The 21,851-nt window shown below is 39.3% G+C and overlaps 1 protein-coding gene across 1 annotated transcript; it reads right to left on the bottom strand.

Annotated features, from left to right (window-relative positions):
- Positions 1-157: 157 nt before the first annotated feature.
- On the bottom strand, positions 158-21,821 carry pla2g6 (phospholipase A2, group VI (cytosolic, calcium-independent)). Its single transcript, XM_084415667.1, has 17 exons — positions 21,712-21,821; positions 19,635-19,849; positions 18,424-18,639; positions 15,806-15,986; positions 15,536-15,723; positions 15,349-15,445; positions 12,867-13,049; positions 11,874-11,982; positions 10,746-10,862; positions 9,762-9,852; positions 9,517-9,680; positions 9,202-9,352; positions 5,824-5,960; positions 5,233-5,387; positions 3,231-3,398; positions 3,073-3,146; positions 158-1,238 (listed from the first exon to the last, which is right to left on the bottom strand). The coding sequence occupies exons 2-17, from the start codon at positions 19,841-19,843 to the stop codon at positions 1,094-1,096; spliced, it is 2,385 nt and encodes a 794-aa protein (XP_084271793.1). The 5' UTR covers positions 19,844-19,849; positions 21,712-21,821; the 3' UTR covers positions 158-1,093.
- Between the last annotated feature and the right edge of the window lie 30 nt (positions 21,822-21,851).

Below are 21,851 nucleotides of genomic sequence, written 5' to 3'. Positions count from 1 at the left end.
TTTAGCTGATTTCATGATCATGTAAAGCCTGTTTATAACACTATATAGGCTTATTACTTTTAAATTAGGTTACATTAGTACTTTCATTTGCTATAATATTAGTCAAATCACATTTTATACTAAAGGTTATTTCACAAATCACACGCCACAACTAATCCCAGTTTAAATAATTTTCTGTGCTTTTTTATTTCAAGGTTTATATCACGTCAGTTAAGGGTTTCAAATCAGTGCCACAGCAGCAGGTTATAATCATAAAGTGAATTATTGCTTACTTTGGTCTCTGAACAACAGATCTGAAGGTCCAGTGTCAAGTATAAGCTATGACCACATCATGGTAAGACAAACGCATTGTAAATACAAGTTATCAATAAACCAAACAAAAACTCAACAAGGCTAATGCAGGAGGTATTGAAGTTATTCTTAATACATATTTGTTGTTAGTAAACATAGAAATTATGATCAAAGATATTGTAGAATATACTGATACTTCACAGACTGAGATATTACCAGTTGCAGCTTTATAGTGTTCAAGTATGTTATGCTACACATGACAGATTGCAAAAAAAGGCTTTTCCTTAAAACTGTAAATGACAAGACAGAAAACACACAGAAACTATATGAAGATCAGTTCCAAATAACTGAACTACAGTTTTACCCTTCACTTTCGGTCACATCGCAAGTGCATTCACTATTCGCAAGTCAGTTTCACTATAAATGACATGATAAAAATGCACACAAAAGGATGTATAGAATGATAAATAATAAGTAAAATCATAGCTTCAAAAGAAGCATCTACTCACTTCCTGTATAGGTCATTTTGATCAATGCAAATGTCACACGTAGATTTAGCATTCATAAAATATAATGCAATATAAAAATATCTCCATAGTTCAAATATTGGATTGAAGTGGTAACCTTCATGTATGTTGTTATATTAACCTTGGTCCAATTTGGTATTTACAACACATACAAAACATATGGGGAAAGTATGTTATACCTTTAAGTTAATTGAACATGTCACACATACACACGCACACTACTGTAAACAGAATCCTTCTCTGTATAGGATGAATGAGTTGTGTGTGTGCTGCTGTCAGAGCTGCAGGAGCTGCTGGCAGAGGGTGCGTATGACATCTCTGTGCTCATACAGGTACATCTGAGTCTCCCACAGCATGTCAACCAACACAGCGTCACTGACCTCGTCCAGCATCACCTCCTGAGACAGCTGAGGACTCAACCTGAGACACACACGAGGGGGAGGGAAGACGGAAGTTAGCCAATGAAAGACGGAGAGAAGAAATTGAATGAAAGGTACAAATGAAAAGAAAACTAAATGATGACGGAAGAAATGAGGAGAAATTAAACGCATATAGGACAGAAAGAACATGCAGGAAGGAAGGAAGGAAGAAAGGAAAAGGTAGGGATAGGAGGGAACAAATGATAGGAAGCAAGAAATGAAGTGAAATGAAAAATGGGTAAATTAATAAAATAAAATAAATGAAAAATGGGTAAATTAATAAAAGAAAGAAAGAAAGAAAGAAAGAAAGAAAGAAAGAAAGAAAGAAAGAAAGAAAGAAAGAAAGAAAGAGAAAAAAATGAAGAGAAATTCAAGTAGGGAAGGAAGGAAAAGAAAAGAAGAAAATACAATTAGAGAAAAGGGAAAAATTAAATGAAAGGATAGAAGGAACAATTAAATTATTTGAAGGGAAAAATAAAATGAAAGGAAGGAAATAAAATCATAGAAGGGATAAATGAATTGAAGGAAGGAAGGAAGGAAGGAAGGAAGGAAGGAAGGAAGGAAGGAAGGAAGGAAGGAAGGAAGGAAGGAAGGTATTAGAAGTAAATTGAATTATTAAAGAAGAGAAATAAATGAAAAAATAAAGATAAATTCAAGGAGGGGAGGAAGGAAGGAAAAGGAAAGAAGGAAATAAATGAGGGAAAAGGAAAAACTAAATGAAAAAAGGAAAGAAAGAACAATTAAATTATTTGAAGGGACAAAATGGAAGGAAGGAAGGAAGGAAGGAAGGAAGGGAGGGAGGGAGGAAGGGAGGGAGGAAGGAAGGAAGGAAGGAAGGGAGGAAGGAAGGAAGGAAGGAAGGGAGGGAGGAAGGAAGGGAGGGAGGGAGGGAGGGAGGAAGGAAGGAAGGAAGGAAGGAAGGAAGGAAGGAAGGAAGGAAGGAAGGAAGGAAGGAAGGAAGGAAGGAAGGAAGGAAGGAAGGAAGGAAGGAAGGAAGGAAGGAAGGATTAAAAAGTGATTAAGAAGGAAATTAAATGAAAAAAGAAGGGGAAAATTTAGGTAAATTAAAGGTGGAAGGGAATTAAATTAAATGAGAAGGAAGGAATGGAGGAGAGATGAATGGAAAGAAGACAGACAGGGAGGAAGGAAATAAAAAGGTATTAGAAGGAAATTAAATGATAAAGAGAAATTAAAGGCGGGAAGGAAGGTAGGAAAAATAAAGAAGGAAATAAAATTAGAGTAAAAGAAAAATGAAATGAAAGAAAGGAAAGAAAGAACAATTAAAAGTATATTTAACGGGGGAAAATGGAAGGAAATGAAAGGAAGGAAATACAATGACATAAAAAGGAAGGAAGGAAGGAAGGAAGGAAGGAAGGAAGGAAGGAAGGAAGGAAGGAAGGAAGGAAGGAAGGAAGGAAGGAAGGAAGGAAGGAAGGAAGGAAGGAAGGAAGGAAGATTTAGATATTGTAGAAGGAGAAAAAACGGAAGGAGGGAGGGTATAACTTAAATGAAAGGTAGGAAGAAAGGAATAAAGCAAGGAATTGATCAGAAGAAAGAAAGGAAGAACATTAATTACATGAAGGATTGAAGGAAATTAAAGAAAAAAGGGAAGAAATTAAGTGAAATGAAGGTACGAAGGAAGAAAATAAAGCAAGCATGTAAGAAACGGATGGAAGAAAGGAAACAAAACGAAATTCAAGAAGTGGTGTGACAGTGGAGAAGAGTCACACAAAGAAAGAAATGATAGGACACAACAATGTAGAAAAGAAGAGAGTGAAAGCAGAGGCAGAAGGAAAAGAACATCACTGCGCAGAGACGAGTGTCAGTGGACTGACCTGTGATAGTTTATATCGGCCATCTCACACCACGCTCGAGCTCGGTCCACTGCACAACCATCTGAGTCTGTGCACTGACACAAACACACCACAGATCATTCCAGCATCACAAGAAGAGTCTACACTGAAGGTCATGAGATTTATATGATTAAACTCACGCAATCCACGAGCATCTTGCCCAGTTCTCTGACGCCAACGAAGGTCTTGGCCAGTTCCAGCGGGTTTGAAGGCCTAAACACGTCCACAGAGTTGACCGCCACCTGAGGAGGTTTACCCGTACCCAACGAGAGGACCACTCCTAACCGACTCACGTCTTCCTCGCGGCCCTGACACACACACACACTGTTTAATACTTTTACAACATTTCACCAATATCCAATGGATCTTAGTCAGGAGGTACACTCTTTTTTATCATAATGTGCACCCATTGTTGGATATATTGGTATTACATAGAAATATATTGCAGTCAATTTAATTTTTAGTTAGTTAGTACTTGAGTAATTTGAGTCAAGTGAGTCTTGAACAGGTAATTCTTAAAGGGTGGGTTCACACAAAAATGAAAATTATCCCACAATTTACTCACCCTTAAAGGGATACTCCACTTTTTTTGGAAATAGGCTCATTTTACAACTCCCCCAGAGTTAAACAGTTGAGTTTTACCGTTTTCGAATACATTCAGCCGTTCTCCGGGTCTGGCGGTACCACTTTTAGCATAGCTTAGCATAGATCATTGAATCGGACAAGACCATTAGCATCTCTCTCAAAAAAATGACCAAAGAGTCTCGATTTTTTTTCATATTTAAAACTTGACTCATCTGTAGTTACATCGTGGACTAAGACCAACGGAAAATGTAAAGTTGTGATTTTCTAGGCTGATATGGCTAGGAACTATACTCTCATTCCTGCGTAATAATCAAGAAACTTTCAAGTCCAGCAGGCGTAATAATATGATCAGCGCCTGAAAATAGTCCCCAGCTCGGTAACTTCCAACTGACCGGGACTAAGTTTGTGTAGTTTCAGCCGGCAAGCAGGTTGTCACGTTGGTTATGTTGATGGAAGTTAGCCTATTTTTAGGCGCTGCGTCATATTATTACGCCTGCTATACCCATGGTACGGCAGCAAAGTTTCTTGATTATTACGCAGGAATGAGAGTATAGTTCCTAGCCATATCAGCCTAGAAAATCGCAACTTTACATTTTCCATCGGTCTTAGTACACGATGTAACTACAGAAGAGTCAAGTTTTAAATAGGAAAAATATCTAAACTCTTTGGTCATTTTTTTGAGACAGATGCTAATGGTCTTGTCCGGTTCAATGATCTATGCTAAGCTATGCTAAAAGTGGTACCGCCAGACCCGGAGATCGGCTGAATGGATTCGAAAACGGTAAAACTCAACTGTTTAACTCTGGCAGAGTTGTAAAATGAGCCTATTTCCAAAAAAAGTGGAGTATCCCTTTAAGCCATCCTAGGTGTATATGACTTTCTTTTTTCACCCAAACACAATCAGAATTATATAAAAAAATACCCTGGCTCTTCCAAGCTTTATAATGGCATTGAATAGCGGTTGAGTTTTTGAAGTTCCAAAAAGTGCATCCATCCATCATGAAAGTAATCCTTAAGACTCCAGTGGGTTAATAAATGCCTTCTGAAGTGAAGCGATGGGTTTTTGTAAAAAAAAGATATCCATATTTAAAATTTTAGAAACTATAATCACTGGCTTCCGGCAACGGCTGTACGCACGTTCATGACAGGTGAGATCCGGTGAAACTTCTCGTTTCAGACTTCCAATTCGTGGACCGGCGTTATATTTTGCTTTATCCTTTGCGTTTCCGCATTCGTCAATTCTCACCTATGCTTACGCTAAACCTACATCCTACATCATGCGTCGGGTCAGAGGTCACTCTTCCGCCGGAACTAGACTCACCAGTGATTATAGTTTATAAAGGTTTAAATATGGATATTTTTCTAACAAAAACCCATCGCTTCGCTTCAGAGGGCCTTTAATAACCCCCTGAAGTCATGTGTTGTGTTGCCATATGCTGTGTTGGGGTGAAAAAAGAAAGTCATATAGACCTAGGATGGTTTGAGCGTGAGTAAATTATAGGATCATTTTCATTTTTGGATTACCTATTCCATTAAGTCTATATTTGTGTATCAGACCTGTGCCTTCAGGGCTTTGCTGTATTGGTGTATTTCTGTCATGGCATCTAGCGTTGGGTTGTTGGCCAGCAGCCCTCCATCCAGAAAACGCCCCATTGGTCGAAAATAAGTGGGAGCTGCTCCACTGGAGCGGGCGGCGCGCCAAACTAATTGCTCTGAGAGAAAGAAAACGTGAATGAGCGAGAGAGCGTAAAAGAGAACCAAGCGTGCAAAACATGATTAGCCTCCCACAAACAAACTAATGACCGATTAGTTCCAACGTGAGGTACGATGGCGCAACAAACACCAAAAACCTTGCATACTGTGACCTTTCCATTCCACGCGCACTCTTTCTCACACACACCTTCATCCGTCACCTTCCTACGCTTTCTAGGAGGTCGAGTATATCCTACAACCAAAAGATCTTCGTCCTCCCACCCTGAAACAGCGACAGTGCAGCTTCACGCATCATTTGATATTGAGGATAACTGAGAAACCCAGAGCCCGTCAACATGCTCATAAAGAGCACGAGGGGGAACATGAGTGTTTTCACCGGCACAAAGATAATTAGCGTAACAATATCCCGAAAATTAAAGTACACAAGAGATTTACCCTGTGGCACAGTGAGGGGTTGAAATGTGGCAGTAGATGTGTACGGAGGGTCTCTTTGAAGAACCGGTGGGTCGTAATTACGAAACAGATGCAGTTCTCCAGGGTGTCTGTCTGCAAGAACGCTAGTCACCATTACTCTGAGAGAAACAGACAGGAGATGGATTAAAAACAAGTATTTTCTGACAAATACGTGAGCTCATTTTGTGTTCAAGGGTGTTGCAAGGCGTTATTAGGCAGTTGGCAGGGTGTTCTGAGGTATCGCTAATGCATTGCTTAGGAGTTCTGGATGTTTGCCAGTGTATTAAATGAATTTTCAGGTGTTGCTACCACAGTTGCTGGGGTGTTCAGAGTCGTTGCAAAGGAATAGGGAAGAAGTTCTGGATGGTTGCTAGAGCATTACTTGGTTTTTGCTAGGGTGTTGCAAGGCAGTTGTTGGGATGTTCAGAGTCATCATTAAGCAGAGGTGTCAAGTAACGAAGTACAAATACTTTGTTACCTTACTTAAGTAGTAATTTGGGGTATCTATACTTTACTGGAGTAATTATTTTTCAGACGACTTACATTTTCACACAATTATCTGTACTTTCTACTCTTTACATTTTAAAAATAGCCTCGTTACTCCTATTTAATTTCGGCTTGTTTTCATTCCGGCTAGTCGTCGTAAAAAAAAAAAAATTTTGGCCAATTACACAAACGGTTTAGATCTGAGTCCCGCCTCCTGAATACACATCGCTAAACTGATTGGCGTTGTGGTGTCTTTCTAACTTGTGACAGGCTGTAGTCACATTTGGTTGTGCGAAGCGCCAAAACTCCTCCGAAGGAAACCTAGATGCGGTAAGCGAGGGAGAAATCGGGGCAAAGCGCATCAAATATTGATTCAGAGAGAGAGAGAGAATTGCATTTTTTTTCCTTACATTACTTTTACTTTTATACTTTAAGTAGTTTTGAAACAAGTACTTTTATACGTTTACTTGAGTAAAAAGCTTGAGTTGATACTTCAACTTCTACAGAAGTCTTTTTAAACCCTAGTATCTATACTTCTCCCTGAGTAATGAATGTGAATACTTTTGACACCTCTGTCATTAAGACATTTCTAAGGAGTTGTGGGTGGTTGCTACAGTAGGGCATTGCCAATGTAGTGCTGTCGCGGTGAAGGAATTTCTCTTGCGGTAATTTTGAGTGGCTCAATAGCGCGGTATGCGGTATTATCGCCATTTATTTATTTAGTTAGTTATATTTAGATTTATATGTTGCTATATAAATAGGTTTTACCATGTGGTCAGCATGCACAAAAACGAGTAGCCTACATTTTCAGTAACCAATGTAACCGAAACTAAACAGCGTCTCTGCGCATTGAAAGGCTGTCAATCAGCGTGCATTACATTGTTACGGCAAATTGTCTTTGAGTGAATCATTAAACCGTTCATTTAACGAACACGTTCAAAAACGCTGATTCTTTAAAAGACAGTAATGAAACAAGTTGTTAAGCTCCACTTTTCAAGGCTGAGCTGACCAGCAATGTGTCGCATGGGTAACGCTGAAGCTGACGCTTAAATGGCATTAATTCAACGCGTGACTCGCTGCTTTTTGATTCCCGCGGCTTCCTCGCGCTGTGGAATGCTGACCAGCGCTGTCGCTGATGCCATTCATGGTAAATCCCCTTAAACGTTAAGAGGATGACACAACAAATATTTCGCTTTCCTTGGACACGGAAAGCTTTTCACGCATATGACTTGACTTGACCTCAAAGACAGACGCAGGTCATCGCACGCGCTCAGTCGATCTCTCTCATTCACTGTCTGTTAAGTCTTAAGTGTAAATCAATGAAGCCTCTGTACAAATCACCATGATAAAAACAGTCTTGTTATCATTAACTTATTTAACATTCAATACACATGCACAAAGTTCAAAACAAGAAGGGTATAGCCTTATGAAAAAAGAAAACATGCGAATATCGCGGTTGCTACGGTTACTTGCATTCCTCTGCGGTTGGCTTCTCAGTAGCGCGGTTTTACAATTTTGCGGTTATCGCGACAGCCCTATGCCAAGGTGGCATTGCTCGGGTGTTCTGGTGGATGATATGGCATTTTTCGGGTGTTCTGGTGGCTGATATGGCATAGCTTGGGTGTTCTGGTGGCTGATGGCTGATTGGCATTGCTTTGCTTGGGTGTTTTGGTGGCTGATATGGCATAGCTTGGGTGTTCTGGTGGATGATATGGCATTGTTCGGGTGTTGTGGTGGCTGATATGGCATTGCTCGGGTGTTCTGGTGGCTAATATGGCTTTGCTCGGGTGTTGTGGTGGCTGATATGGCATTGCTCGGGTGTTCTGGTGGCTAATATGGCCTTGCTCGGGTGTTGTGGTGGCTGATATGGCATTGCTCGGGTGTTCTGGTGGCTGATATGGCATTGCTCGGGTGTTCTGGTGGCTAATATGGCTTTGCTCGGGTGTTGTGGTGGCTGATATGGCATTGCTCGGGTGTTCTGGTGGCTAATATAGCCTTGCTCGGGTGTTGTGGTGGCTGATATGGCATTGCTCGGGTGTTCAGGTGGCTAATATGGCCTTGCTCGGGTGTTGTGGTGGCTGATATGGCATTGCTCGGGTGTTCTGGTGGCTAATATGGCCTTGCTCGGGTGTTGTGGTGGCTGATATGGCATTGCTCGGGTGTTCTGGTGGCTAATATGGCCTTGCTCGGGTGTTGTGGTGGCTGATATGGCATTGCTCGGGTGTTCTGGTGGCTAATATGGCTTTGCTCGGGTGTTGTGGTGGCTGATATGGCATTGCTCGGGTGTTCTGGTGGCTAATATAGCCTTGCTCGGGTGTTGTGGTGGCTGATATGGCATTGCTCGGGTGTTCAGGTGGCTAATATGGCCTTGCTCGGGTGTTGTGGTGGCTGATATGGCATTGCTCGGGTGTTCTGGTGGCTAATATGGCTTTGCTCGGGTGTTGTGGTGGCTGATATGGCATTGCTCGGGTGTTCTGGTGGCTAATATGGCCTTGCTCGGGTGTTGTGGTGGCTGATATGGCATTGCTCGGGTGTTCTGGTGGCTAATATGGCTTTGCTCGGGTGTTGTGGTGGCTGATATGGCATTGCTCGGGTGTTCTGGTGGTGTATATGGCATTGCTCGGGTGTTCTGGTGGCTAATATGGCTTTGCTCGGGTGTTGTGGTGGCTGATATGGCATTGCTCGGGTGTTCTGGTGGCTAATATGGCCTTGCTCGGGTGTTGTGGTGGCTGATATGGCATTGCTAGGCAGTAGATAGGATGTTCTGGGTCTTTGCTAGACAATAACTTTCAATTTCTGAATAGTTGCTACGGTGTTCTGGTGGGGAAGTTGTTGTTTGGTTTAATTAAAATCCCAAACCTTAAGTATAAGTACCTGGGGTGTGTGACGTCCGTCATTTTGGTATTTTCTCCAAACTCATTCTTCAGAAATTCCTCCAGAGGGCCAGACTCATACGGTCGAGAACCTTTAAACACCTGTTCCTTCATCCTGAAGTACAGACAGCGCAGATACTCCATTGATTTACCTGCTCAAGTACACAATAAACATAATTATGCTAATGCGTGTACACGCTTACAGTAACCAAGAACATATTTTTACAATTATAAAATGGTTTATTCTGTTCCTAGATGCTAATAAGTCAATACAGGTTTATAAATCTCCTTAAATATTATATACTAAATCAAATACCGTGTACAATAGCTAGAGCCAGTATGCCACCGGTGCTAGTCCCAGAAACCCAGTCAAAGAGCTCCCTGATGGGACGCCCTGCCTCTTTCTCCAGAGAGATTAACATCTGGATCAGAACCAGGCCTTTAATTCCTCCACCATCAAGACACAACAATCTGTCCATTCTTGAGAAAAATAAAAGCAAATGAGTGGTTAACTCTTTGTAGGCTTGTTTTTTTTATCAATGTTATTTTAATGTAACATACTTCTTGCTTCCTGTTTTGAGCCCATCAACCTCTACAAATCCACGAGTCATGGCCGTGACAGCTGTCGCCACATACATGATGTCATCAAACCCTGTGGACCAATTATGAGCAAGATGTGAGAGCAGTGAACCAAATTATAGGCAGGCTGACTCTATCATAGATATGCAATACCTAAATGCCGCTGTTAATAAGTGTGATATGCAAGCATGTCCGTCACTTTGGAAAGGTCAAGTTCTACCAGCAAACAGATTAAAGTGCTGATGCAACAAGATCATGCTTCGCCAGCATTCTCAACCGTAAAAGACTAGCCTCTTTTGTCTCACAGGTTTGTACAGTAGGCTGCACAATTTTGTGGCATTTATGTTGGTGTAATTATATTCGGTTGTTAAGTGATTGCTTGAGTTCAATCCAAAATGTTGACCTTTCCAAGATGACAGCCGCTGCACACAAATCTGGTTTAATCAAATGGTGCGTTTAGATATTCTAGTTTATATGACATAAGAAAGCTTCAAATAAAAGTATTAGGTTTAGAAATACAGGCAGCACAGAAGTGAACAAATACAACTTTAGGGAATGTCTTAAAAATAAGAGGACATTAAGCAAAAATGTTAATTAATATTTAAATATTCTGAAAAATTCACTCCCACAAAGCTCTGCAATGAGCTCAGCAAAAATATGCATCCAAGATTGTGGATGAAATCAAGAGAAAAGTCAATTTACTTATTATTTTATTGAACAAAAGTGTGTCAATTTTATGCTTATTAGACTATCACGTTGTTAGCTTAGCAACATGCTATGGCCAAACTCTATTGAAATCAATTGTAAGTCGAGTCTTCACTGCTCTTTATATGAGGAACTAGCCTTCCTACCTATGTTCAAAATCGGCCACTTATCAGGTTCCATTTCAGTAAAAACATAAAACCTACAGAAGAAGACTGAGGAACAGATTGCCAGGATATCTGAAGTTTGGAGGCGGGGCTTTACCTATGCCAGGAGGCGGAGCTTTGTTGATGCTGGGTATAGGGCTGTCGAGGGATGGGGGGTGACACCGTTCGGCGCCTACACTACACAGCATGTTCAAGAGCACCTTACGGTTGGGCCCTTTAGTACAAGCGCAGGATTAGACACATGCACGCGGCCACACCCACACCATGCACACGAAAGAAAGAAAGAAAGAAAGAGTACATGTTGACAATGCATGAATGAGAAAACAAGAGCATGAGTCATTCCTACAGTTAAACACACAGATATGCAAAAACCATCATGACACGCAAGCGTCACATGGTTTGTGGCGATACTCTCACAAGAATTACAATAGCCAATCAAAACATCAGGACCCATCAGACAGCTTCTGCCGGTTTTTCCAGAGAATAGCTACTGTAGACTTATGGTGATGAACACATTTAAATAAAAGATTAATAAAGATGAAAAAAAATATATATTTTAAATAAATCTAGGGGGCTTTTTACTGGTGACATTTGGCATTATCAGGACTCACAAATATTCCCCCATTGCATTATTATAAATTATATATGGTAGTTTAATGTAGTACTGACACTAAAACTCTAAAAACTATTATTTTTTTCACATTTTGGGTGAACTATACACAATATATATTGTCACTATCCACAATACACATTGTTGCATTTTTGTATTGCGATATATTGTGACACGATATATTGTTACACCCCTACTTTTTTTATTTTAAATAAATAAATAAATAAATGAATACTCAAAAAAATATAGTCCTTGTGGCTTTAGAAACATGAAACGTGGAACGATTGGCTTAGAAAATAAAACACTTCACCTTTAAGGCAAAAACAAAAGCGAATCATTAGTGCGTCAAACAAATGAACTTTACATAAACTTGCATTGTGACATGTTGCACGGTTGTATATATATATATATATGCATATCAACAAAATGTATGGTAGTTTACAGTTAGATAATATTATGTTTGCATGCAAACACCCCACATTATGTCATGCAAAAGACTCTGGAAAACTGTGCAACTAGAAATTGAAAGAGCTTGAACACATTGGAGACTGTTCTTCTAGCCTTCAATCTCACATACATGATCTCTGATAGCATCTCTCTCTCTCTCTCTCTCACCCTTGCTGGTACGGGCGGCGATGAGTCCTGGTGTCTCTCCCACGTCATTGTGAACCTCCACATCTGCTCCAAACACCATGAGAGCTTTGATCAAGTCCATGTGGTCCAACTGTGGGCCCAGAGGATACAGCATTAAGAAAAAAAAAGAAGAAAAAAAAGAAGAAAAAGTTTCCACTTTACCAACAGAGTTCCTAAACATTTTCCACTTCAAAATTCCATACTTTTCCAGACTCAAATATCTAGACCTCCTTCCAAACTATTTTTCAGACCATATTTAACATAAATGACTCATACAGCATTATATTTGGTATATAGTAGTCATCTGTAATGATCTGTAAATAAATTACCCACTTTATTCTTGTACACAGTGTTGATTTTGTTAACTAAAACTATAAATCATTTTCGTAAATTGAAAAAGCTCAAATAAAATAGAAATTTTAGACAAATGTAAACTTAAAAAACTTAAATGAAATTTTGTCTAAGTAACTGAAATAAAATCAATATAAAAGCAAAGACTAATAAAAAAAAAAAGAGCATAAAGACTGAAAATATTAAAAATACAAGCTAATTCAAAATATGAATAAATACCATAATAGTATATAAATATTAAAATAACACTGTTTGTACTATTTGTATTATTTTACAACATTATTATGACAAACTCGTTTGATTTTTTGTTTTGCATTTTAAAAAAATCTCATTTTTTATTTAATTTAATAAGAAATATTAATAAATAAATTATTTATTATTATTATTAATAAGAAATATTTTGTATTAGTTATCAATACTGTAATAATTGTATATTATTGCAAATTTTATATTATTTATATTATGCAATAAAAACTGCATAAATTAAAGGCAGTAGAACAAGTACTATTATGATGCATAAATATTTAAAGTAAAAAAAAATAATAATAATAATTTATTACACATATTGGGGTGAAATATGAGCCAGACATGTTCTTGACAGGCCTAATGAATTCTCTCTCATACCTTCATGGCGAGGTGCAGTGCTGTGTTTCCGTCCTGGCCCTTAATGTTGGGGTCGGCTCCATGTGTCAGCAGTGTCATTGCGGCCTCAAAGCGCCCCCTCTTGGTCAGGATGTGTAACGGACTCTCTCCGGTCTTACTCAGGTAGTTGACGTTACATCCTCGGTCCAGCAGTACGCGGCTCATCTAGAGAGAGAGAAAACGCGGGATGGTCAGAACACAGATAGTGTCGGCCTCAGACGTGACGCCCACAGATCGTCGACTGAACGTCTGATGCGTAAGGCACGCAAAATGGGAAACACTTCGGGGGTTTCAAAGGCGTCATCTGATTGGTTGAATTCTACAGGATTTCCGGGAGACGTGCGTGTCGTGCTCTTTAACGGCCCACCCGGAAACAAAGTCGTCGTGATGCCAAACCCCCTCATGGAAGAAGAATCATCGTGACAATGAGCGGGATCAAAAGTATGTGAAGTTTGTGGCGCCATTGTTGCAGTAAGCTTGTCTGTTATCGTAGGGACATCGGCTTTACATTTTCACGCCCTTAAACATAACACGGGATAAAACGAACTGCAATTGGTTGCTTTACATGTCGGTCAGACCAAAGACGGTCCTCTCGGACGGTCTTTGGCCAATGAAAGCTGCGACGGTGTCCAGACCTTCTGTGGTCATACGCAAGACTAGAATTCAGATAATTCCTCAAGTAAGGGTGTGTTCACACTTGTAGTTCAGTTCTCTTGGTTCTTTTGGTCCGGATCAAAAAAGAAAATGATACAGTTAGCCCTGGTTCGCTTAGCGTTCACACTGTCATATTTAACACGGAGCCTAAAGATACCATACAAAAACAAAAAAAGGCTTTTATGGCGTATATTTTGCGTCTGAACTTACCGAACATCCAAAACATTGCTGTGTTCTGGGATAAATGCGCTCGCTGTATGTGCGTAGCCTGTCACGATGGTATTTTGAGCAGCTGGGAACTCGTGAAGAGCTTATAAAATGTGTAAAGGAGTCAAAACAGCGTCAGGAACCCCTCCGTCACACACACACAAACACAGATCTGCTGCGAGACGACTCGGCTCTGATGCCTGTTCTGAACTGTGATGGGCAACATCACGACTATGACGAGAAACAACAGGTATGACTGAGCATTCTGTCCTTTTTTAGGGTCTCATCTTCCTGTTTTTTGGTTCGTTCTAGGGATGGGCATTTTTCAAAAATATTGCATTCGAATATTCGGGGTCATAAAATTCGAATATTCGAATATTCGTTTATTTAAATGACGTTTAACGAAAAATACGTTATTTTTTAAGGTAATTTTTTTTAACGTTTTGTCACCATTTCTGAAGAAGCTTATGATTAGGCAATATACACAACAAGCTTACAACATGTGTTAAAGTTTTCTTTTAATTGAAAACATTAAACAGTAGGCCTATGTGTAAACAAAAAAATATAAGAACAAAAGGATAAGCTCAAGCAGCGCGAACGGAAAAAAACCGCCTAATAAAGCAGAGTAGCAGATTGCGCCAGTTATCGTACAGAACGTACACATACACTCGAGTCAGCATATGATCATCGTGTTTATATTGTTTCACGTTTATGTTGAGAAAAACAATAATATCCACATGGAGGGGCGCCGCAGAGAAACAAAGATAACGGTGTTCTAGTTCTAAGTTTCTAACAGCACTTTGCGTTTTATGTTCTTAAACCTCTCTCTCAAAGAAAACTTAAAGGAAGAATATACCTCAATATAATTTTACTATTAGATAAGTTATCATCTCGGATCACTCGCACTACAGCTGCGCTTACCTGCAGTCGTGATGCAATGATAGACAGCTGTTTTTCCTCAGTCGACTGCTGTTTGGATTTCATGTGATTTCTCATTGTGGTGATGATATTATAACTCCAGATTAATAAATTAATTTGATCAAAAGTAATTCCATTTTGTAAAATCATTTAGTAACCTCATTTTCGACTAGTAATTCCAAACTTCGCGAGGCAGACGACGGCATTATGATCAAATACAAACAACTTGTTAAACATGCGCCACAGTGCCACCCAGTGCATTTAATTATAACTGCGAGTTAGTGCTTGGGATTTATCAGGGATTCACTGCATTCACGACCCGCAAAGTATTTACGGCTTCATAAATTCGATAAAATTCGAATAGTATTTTATTTTTCGAATAATAATTACAGATCGAATATTCGAAAATTCGAATATTCGTGCACATCCCTAGTTCGTTCACATGTCTTTTGTCCATGTTGTGTTCATATTTCAGTCGAACCGCACCAGAGTTTGTTTGGAAGCGGAGCGAGACCCATCTTTTCAGTGTCTCGGTCCTCTTGTTCGATGCACCAGGGTTCAGATGGCAGTGTTCACACTTATTCAAATGAACCGCACTAACAGAGCAATCACACATGAGTTAGTTTTAATACCAAACTTGACAAGTGTGAACACACCCTAAAAAAGCAAAGTAAGTATGCCTGACCTCGGGAGTCTTAACCCAGTGGAGAGGCGTTCCGCCATAAATCGGATCCTCCGCTAGAAGTTGATTGGGGTTAGACGATAAAATTGCTTCGGCACAACTAAAGAAGAGGAAACGAGAAGAATAAGATTGATTAATTGAAACTCTCAGGTGAATTATACACGAAACAATAAAGATTCCTGGTCCGCACCTCTTCTCATTAAACTTCATGGCAGCGTGGATTGGATAGCCATTACTTCCCATGATGTCACAGCGGGCTCCGCCCCCAAGCAGACCCTTGACCACCTCCACCCTCCCGAGACGGCACGCGATGTGCATCGGCGTTTCCCCGGAGGCGTTCAGCTCGTTCACACCCGCGCACAGCTGTGCACACAACACCTGGCGGAAACGAAAATTACTATCATAGAGATCTGAATATTAGTCAGTCATTCAGCAAGTGAGCCCTGAGTTGACCTCTCACCTCTATAATAAGGGCGGAGTCTTGTTTAGCGGCGCAGTGCATGGGCGTCTCCCCGTTCTTGTCCTTGATGTCCGTGCGAGCCTGACACTCCTCCAGGAGCTCGCGCACGCAGCCCACGTCTCCTCTCTCGCAGGCCAGGTGCAGCGGCGTCTGGCCCTGAGCGTCACGGGCGTTCATCTGGCTGTGAGGGACCACAACAATATACATTTCGTTACTTCTTGATTTAATGTTTATTATCGGACAAAAAAAAAAGTGATGAGATTGTTTAAGGTTTTTATCTCACTTGTGCATATAGTGTTAACGCTGCATATTGCGCAGCTTCTCACGTGACATTTTAGAAAACTGTACAAAATAAGAAAGGGAAGTTGGAATGTCCTGTGGCGAGACATGCTAAACACTGTAGGAAACCTTAAATTATTTTTACATCACTTATTTAGCTTGGTGACCTCTATTAACTGAGAGGCATTTCTGCTTTTAAAAATGACTAAAGCACAGGACAATTTAAAATGAACTAATAAAGGCAAAAAGGGGCTTATGATCTATGATCATTTTTCTATATTAATTAATTCGATTTTTCACTTAAACTCTTGATAATTAAGATATATATAAAATGGATATTATTCATATTTAGATATATTTACATTTCATTTTTTTTAAATACATTTTTAATAAAAAAAATTAAATAAAAAAAATGGATGTCAACTTCTCAGATACAGTGCATGTGACTTTTGTAGGTTTCCCATTTTCAGTTGAAAAAAGCAATATTAAGGATTCATGCATATTAAATGATTAATACAGGCTATATGACAGTAGTTTTAGTTTTAAATAATCAGACTGCTCATTATTTAAAGGTGCTGTAAGCTGGTTTTGAAATTGCACACATACAATTTCACTACTACCTACTACAGCATCAGATGACATTTATATTCGTGATTTGGTGAATATAAATATGCTAAATATAAATAATATTAACATATTAACATATTAAATATAAATATATATATATATATATATATATTTATATTAATTATATGCATTTTATTAATAAAAAACCTGTGACCCTAAATAGCACTCTATTTAGAATTCACGCATACTATTTTTAAAATAAATATAACCTATATTCTTATATATATATATATATATATATATATATATATATATATATATATTTCTATTTAAATTATATTATTTAGATTTAAATACATTTATATATTTAAATTAAAAAAATATTGGCAAAAAATTGGTCGCTTCACTGTCATTCATAAATCCTCTCCCGTGGCCTCATGGGATAGTAAAGTGTCCATCGTATGTATCACACTTCAGTATCTCGCCGGTAGTAGTAGGTCATCCGGGTACTTTTCGCCTGCTGTTTTATGAGTACTATGAATTCAGACATACTTCTTTTTGTCACATACTGTTTTTCACCTACTATATAGTAGGGAAGTACGCGATTTCGGATGCAGCCATACTGTAGGTGACCTTTAAAGGGACACTCCACCCATTTGCATTAAGCTTTGCATTGTTAGAAACCCAGTCATACTATTGAATGGTCGTGCAACACTCTCTCATTTTCCCCTGAGACGGGAGAAATCCGTTATTTACCTTTTACACTTCCTCCTACAATGACGCAAAAATCGTCATTTTGCGTCATTGTAGGAGGAAGTGTAAGAGGGGGGGATTTCTGTTGAGACTACAAGCACTAGTTCCTCATCTTTCCCAGGGGGCGGGACCCGCTCACGCTACAGACCTATTACAGATCAGTGGGTGGGACTTTACTCTCTGAAACTGAAAGCAATATCCTCCATCTTGTTTGAAGCTAAGCTAACAGGCGCTGTGGAGACAGATGTAAAGTTATGACAATAGCGGAGGAGAGTGCTCAATATGATATAGAAGAAGAGGATTTCGGAAGACTGATGCTTGAATCAGGTGTTTGTGGCTACCTTTACAAGCCGCATTATAGCGAAGAGCCGCCGAGGCAGAAGACCTGCCTGCCGCGGACGAGGAGCCCGGACTGGCTCGAGTTAGGGCGGACTGGTGGCGCCGGTGATCTCACTATGCAACTCATAGACTGTAAGATGCAACTACGAACACAGAGATAGAGTCCGTCTGCGGCAAAGAATTTCAACGATGACAATTTCTCCTGGACGAAATCTCTGAATCAGACGAGGACACGGACATTTGTGTTGAGAACTATCCTAGTTTCGCACCGCATATGTTCTGACTGAACATCCAGGTACCATGCAATAATTCACCTTTTCGAAAGAAATACAAACGAGGAGTAATGAGTTCGCCAACTAACTAGACATTTTGTGTGAATGTGAAATGAATTTCAAGCTCTGGTGGTAGCTAGCCTTGTAGACGGAAGAGTGATTTCTCTTATAGGCAGATATGCGCTTTCTGGATTAGTGGCAGTGGCTTGCGGAGCTGTGCAATGTGGTGCATTGTGGGAGTTGTTGTCTTTCATACAAATGCGTCCTGAAGTTATTTTTTGTTTCTCCTCGGTCACGAAGGCACCAAATTCAAAATTTATTTTACATTTCGACTACATATATGACCCACTTTAAATAAAAAACAATGTTCAAATGGGTGGAATGCCCCTTTAAACTTAGATATCTCACCTCAAAATGTAATTGTGCTTGAGACAGTCTCTCAGTCCGATATCCACAGCGACGTGAGCCGAGCTGTAGTCGGGGTGATTCCGCACACAGTCCACGATTGGCTGGAGCATCTCGGGTTTCAAAGGTGGGCGGAGCATCTCATAAAACGGGCGGAGTTTGAGGGTGTACTGAGGAAACCAGTTCATGGCATCTGCCTCTGAAGATACCTGGAACAACCTGAGCACAAAGACAACAAAATCCCAATTCCTTTCGTTCTTGAAACCCACATATGACAGGCTAATGAATTTGTGGTTGATGACAATGAAACGCTATATTCAGGGGGGTGGCGTTATTTAAAGAGGTGGTATAATACCCTTTTCACAAGATGTAAAATAAGTCTTAGATGTTCCCGGAGTGTGTATGTGAAGTTTTAGCTCAAAATACCCCACAGATATTTTTATACAGCATGTTCAAATTGTCACTTTTTGAGGGTGAGCAAAAACGCACCGTTATTGTGTCTGTTCCTTTAAATGCAAATGAGCTGCTGCTTCCGGCACAGAGGGCGGAGCTTCAACAGCTTGCACTCACACTGACATGCACTGAAAATTTAAAAAACTTTTAGCCTTCTATGTTCAAACCGGATTCAGACAATGATGGAGAGACTCAAGAAGAAGTGACAACATGTAGAACGCAACAGGACCTTTCTGAATGGTTACTTGATGAATTTAAGTAACTTACGTGTAGTTATCTTCTAGTAATTGATTAGCATATTCTATCATGATAATCTATAAATCGTGTTCAGGGGGCGGGGTTTATGTACATTTTAGGGTTGGTGATGTCACTAACCCAGGAGGAATGTCTTGTAGTCCCTACCAGCCGTTTGATGTAGTCCTTAAAAAAAATGTAGTCCTCCCAGCGTCCCTTTGCTTTGAACTTTGAGCGTTTTTGAAGTTTATGCTCAAACAGCAACATTACACACTAACTAAAGTTAAAAAAGTGAAAGCATAATCAACCACCCCTTTAACAAGAGCTTGGATCCACAATGGTTCTTTGTGGCCAAGGCTTCCCACTGCTGGTTACAGTCATGCGCTGATGGGAAAGCAAATCAATTCGACAGACTGGGAGTCTGAAGCAATCAGGGAGTTTTTGCAAGACCACTATTAAACCACAAGACTGTTACAGGAAATCAATTTATTGACTGTATTGTGAATATCTTGACTAAAGGGTCTCACCTGAGGGCCACAGAGGAAGACTCAGGGCAGAGAAGCAGGCAGTCCCACGACTGGCTCTGTTGGTTCCTGTACAGGACCAGCCGCCCCTCCTGTCTCAATAGCACTTTCCCATTATATTCCGACAGCTGCACATCCCTCACACGGTACGGGTTGGAGAACAGGTTTGACACGGAGCTCACCGTGTCAAATATACGGCCCAGGAACTGCATGGTGAGCTGAGGGAAGAGAGGTGATGATGCTCTGATAAGGGTTCTCATTTTATCTGACCGATGAATTTTCACGGGTTGATTTAATGTTTATTATCAAACTAAGAAGAAATTAGATCATGCTTTTTCACTGGTCATTTGAGATTACGGTTTAAGGATATAGATATATATATATATATATATATATATATATATATTAGGGTGGTCCTTATTTTTAAAGTCTCCAATTGTCATGCTCTTAACCCTTCAAATTGTTAGACCCTAGAAAATACAGCATGCCAATTTGTATGGCAGACAGTAACATAATAATTACTGGTAGCTCAATAGCTTTAAACTTTCTGAGATTTTGATGATTTTCGTTAAAAACGATCATTTGAATTGGTATTGTACCTGGCTAGTAAAATTCCAAAAGAATCTCCACATATTCCATATGCTCCATATATTCCTAAATATGTATTTTAGATGCATATCTCAGTTTACTTATTGTAGAAACTAAATCCAAATTAATCCATCCATGACCTGGTTTAGCAGATTTACCTTTCCTGGTGGAATCAATACATATTTCTATTGATGATCACCTTGGTTATTGTTTGGGTTTAGAGCACATTTTTTGGTTAAAAAAAATTACATTACATTCCTTGAAACTGACCCGGAACTTTGGCCGAATCAAGCAGATTATCAGGAGGCACAGGCAATCATACATGCAATGAAAGTAGTCAATGATCACGCAGAGAGAGGAGTGGCTCTGATTCAAGAATACAATGGCTATCTCACACACTCTGAAGAACAATTGCAGTTTCTCCTTCATGTGCTGAGCATCAGAAATGAGGGATTGTTGAAAACTTTGTGCTTTTTTTGAGATTGTTGTCATTGTTGTCATGTCAGTGTTGCTCTGATTTCAATAAAATGTAGTTCATTTGCAGCAACTTTTAATATTACTTGCATATCACAATAATGCCGCACAGCTTAACATAAGCAATATTCCACATGATTGAGCTACCTCTAAATATCATTTTTTTGTCAACATTTATGCATATTTCCAATTTTGAAGTTAAAAGGAACAGTTTAAGAGGTTAAGACACTAACATTTTGCACAAAATGTATATATATATATATATATATATATATATATATATATATATATATATATATATATATATATAGAGAGAGAGAGAGAGAGAGAGAGAGAGAGAGAGAGAGAGTTTTTATTTATTTTTATGTTTACAATATTATGTTTACTTTATATTTGAAGATATAAAGGTAATTATATCATAGGCTTTATAAATAAATACATACATGTAATTTTCCTTTTTTATATTTCTATGGTTTATGTACAGAATCTGCACAATTTACATTACATTTAAACATTCAAAAGGTCATAATATTAGCTTATAAAAAACATATGCATACAAATGTGACACACACACACACGTGTGTCGTGGCTAAAGCAAGATGAAACAAGATTAGTTATGAGCAAAACTGCAAAAACAGCCACCCGCAGGAACATCTGCATTGACTGGTTTGATAAAACTAATGGAAATGCGCGTGCAGTCAATTCATTCCGCAACTGAAACTGTTAGCATTTGACAGTTCGCAGTTTAATCGTTGGCTTTTCATAATCACTAGCAAGTAGCAACTGACAAAAAAACCCACACAAAACTTGCTTGTCAAAACTACATGCCACAAACCAGTTTAACAGTCAGAAAATAACAATGTAGATGACTGTCATCCGTGCACGAGACTTTGATCAGAGCCACACCAAACAGTCAGCACTCGTTTTAAACTAAACGTCACAAGTGTGCATTAAACCTCACAAAAATATAAAACCTCTTATTCATTTGTTAAATCGTAGCCCACGCTTAACGCCTTACCTTTGCGCTATTTCATTATCCCGTACGGTTATTGATGTACTGAGAAGCCGCAGATCGTTGACTTTTGATAGGACATCAACAATCACTGCATGACAACCAACCTTGAGTAAGATTGTCTGACAGACGCAAGAGCCAATAAG

The sequence above is a fragment of the Rutilus rutilus genome, assembly GCF_951802725.1.
Source record: "Rutilus rutilus genome assembly, chromosome: 8".
Lineage (NCBI taxonomy): Eukaryota > Metazoa > Chordata > Actinopteri > Cypriniformes > Leuciscidae > Rutilus > Rutilus rutilus.
The sequence above is the reverse complement of the archived record's forward strand: the minus strand, read 5'-3'. Positions and strand labels throughout refer to the sequence as shown.

Coding starts and splice junctions, on each gene's coding strand:
- pla2g6 (XM_084415667.1), bottom strand. CDS start 19,843: ATGCAGTTCCTGGGCCGTATATTTGACACGGTGAGCTCCGTGTCAAAC. Junction 10,863..11,873: donor CGCCGCCCGTACCAGCAAGG/GTGAGAGAGAGA, acceptor CTTGTACTAAAG/GGCCCAACCGTAAGGTGCTC. Junction 1,239..3,072: donor GCCGATATAAACTATCACAG/GTCAGTCCACTG, acceptor TGTGTGTCTCAG/GTTGAGTCCTCAGCTGTCTC.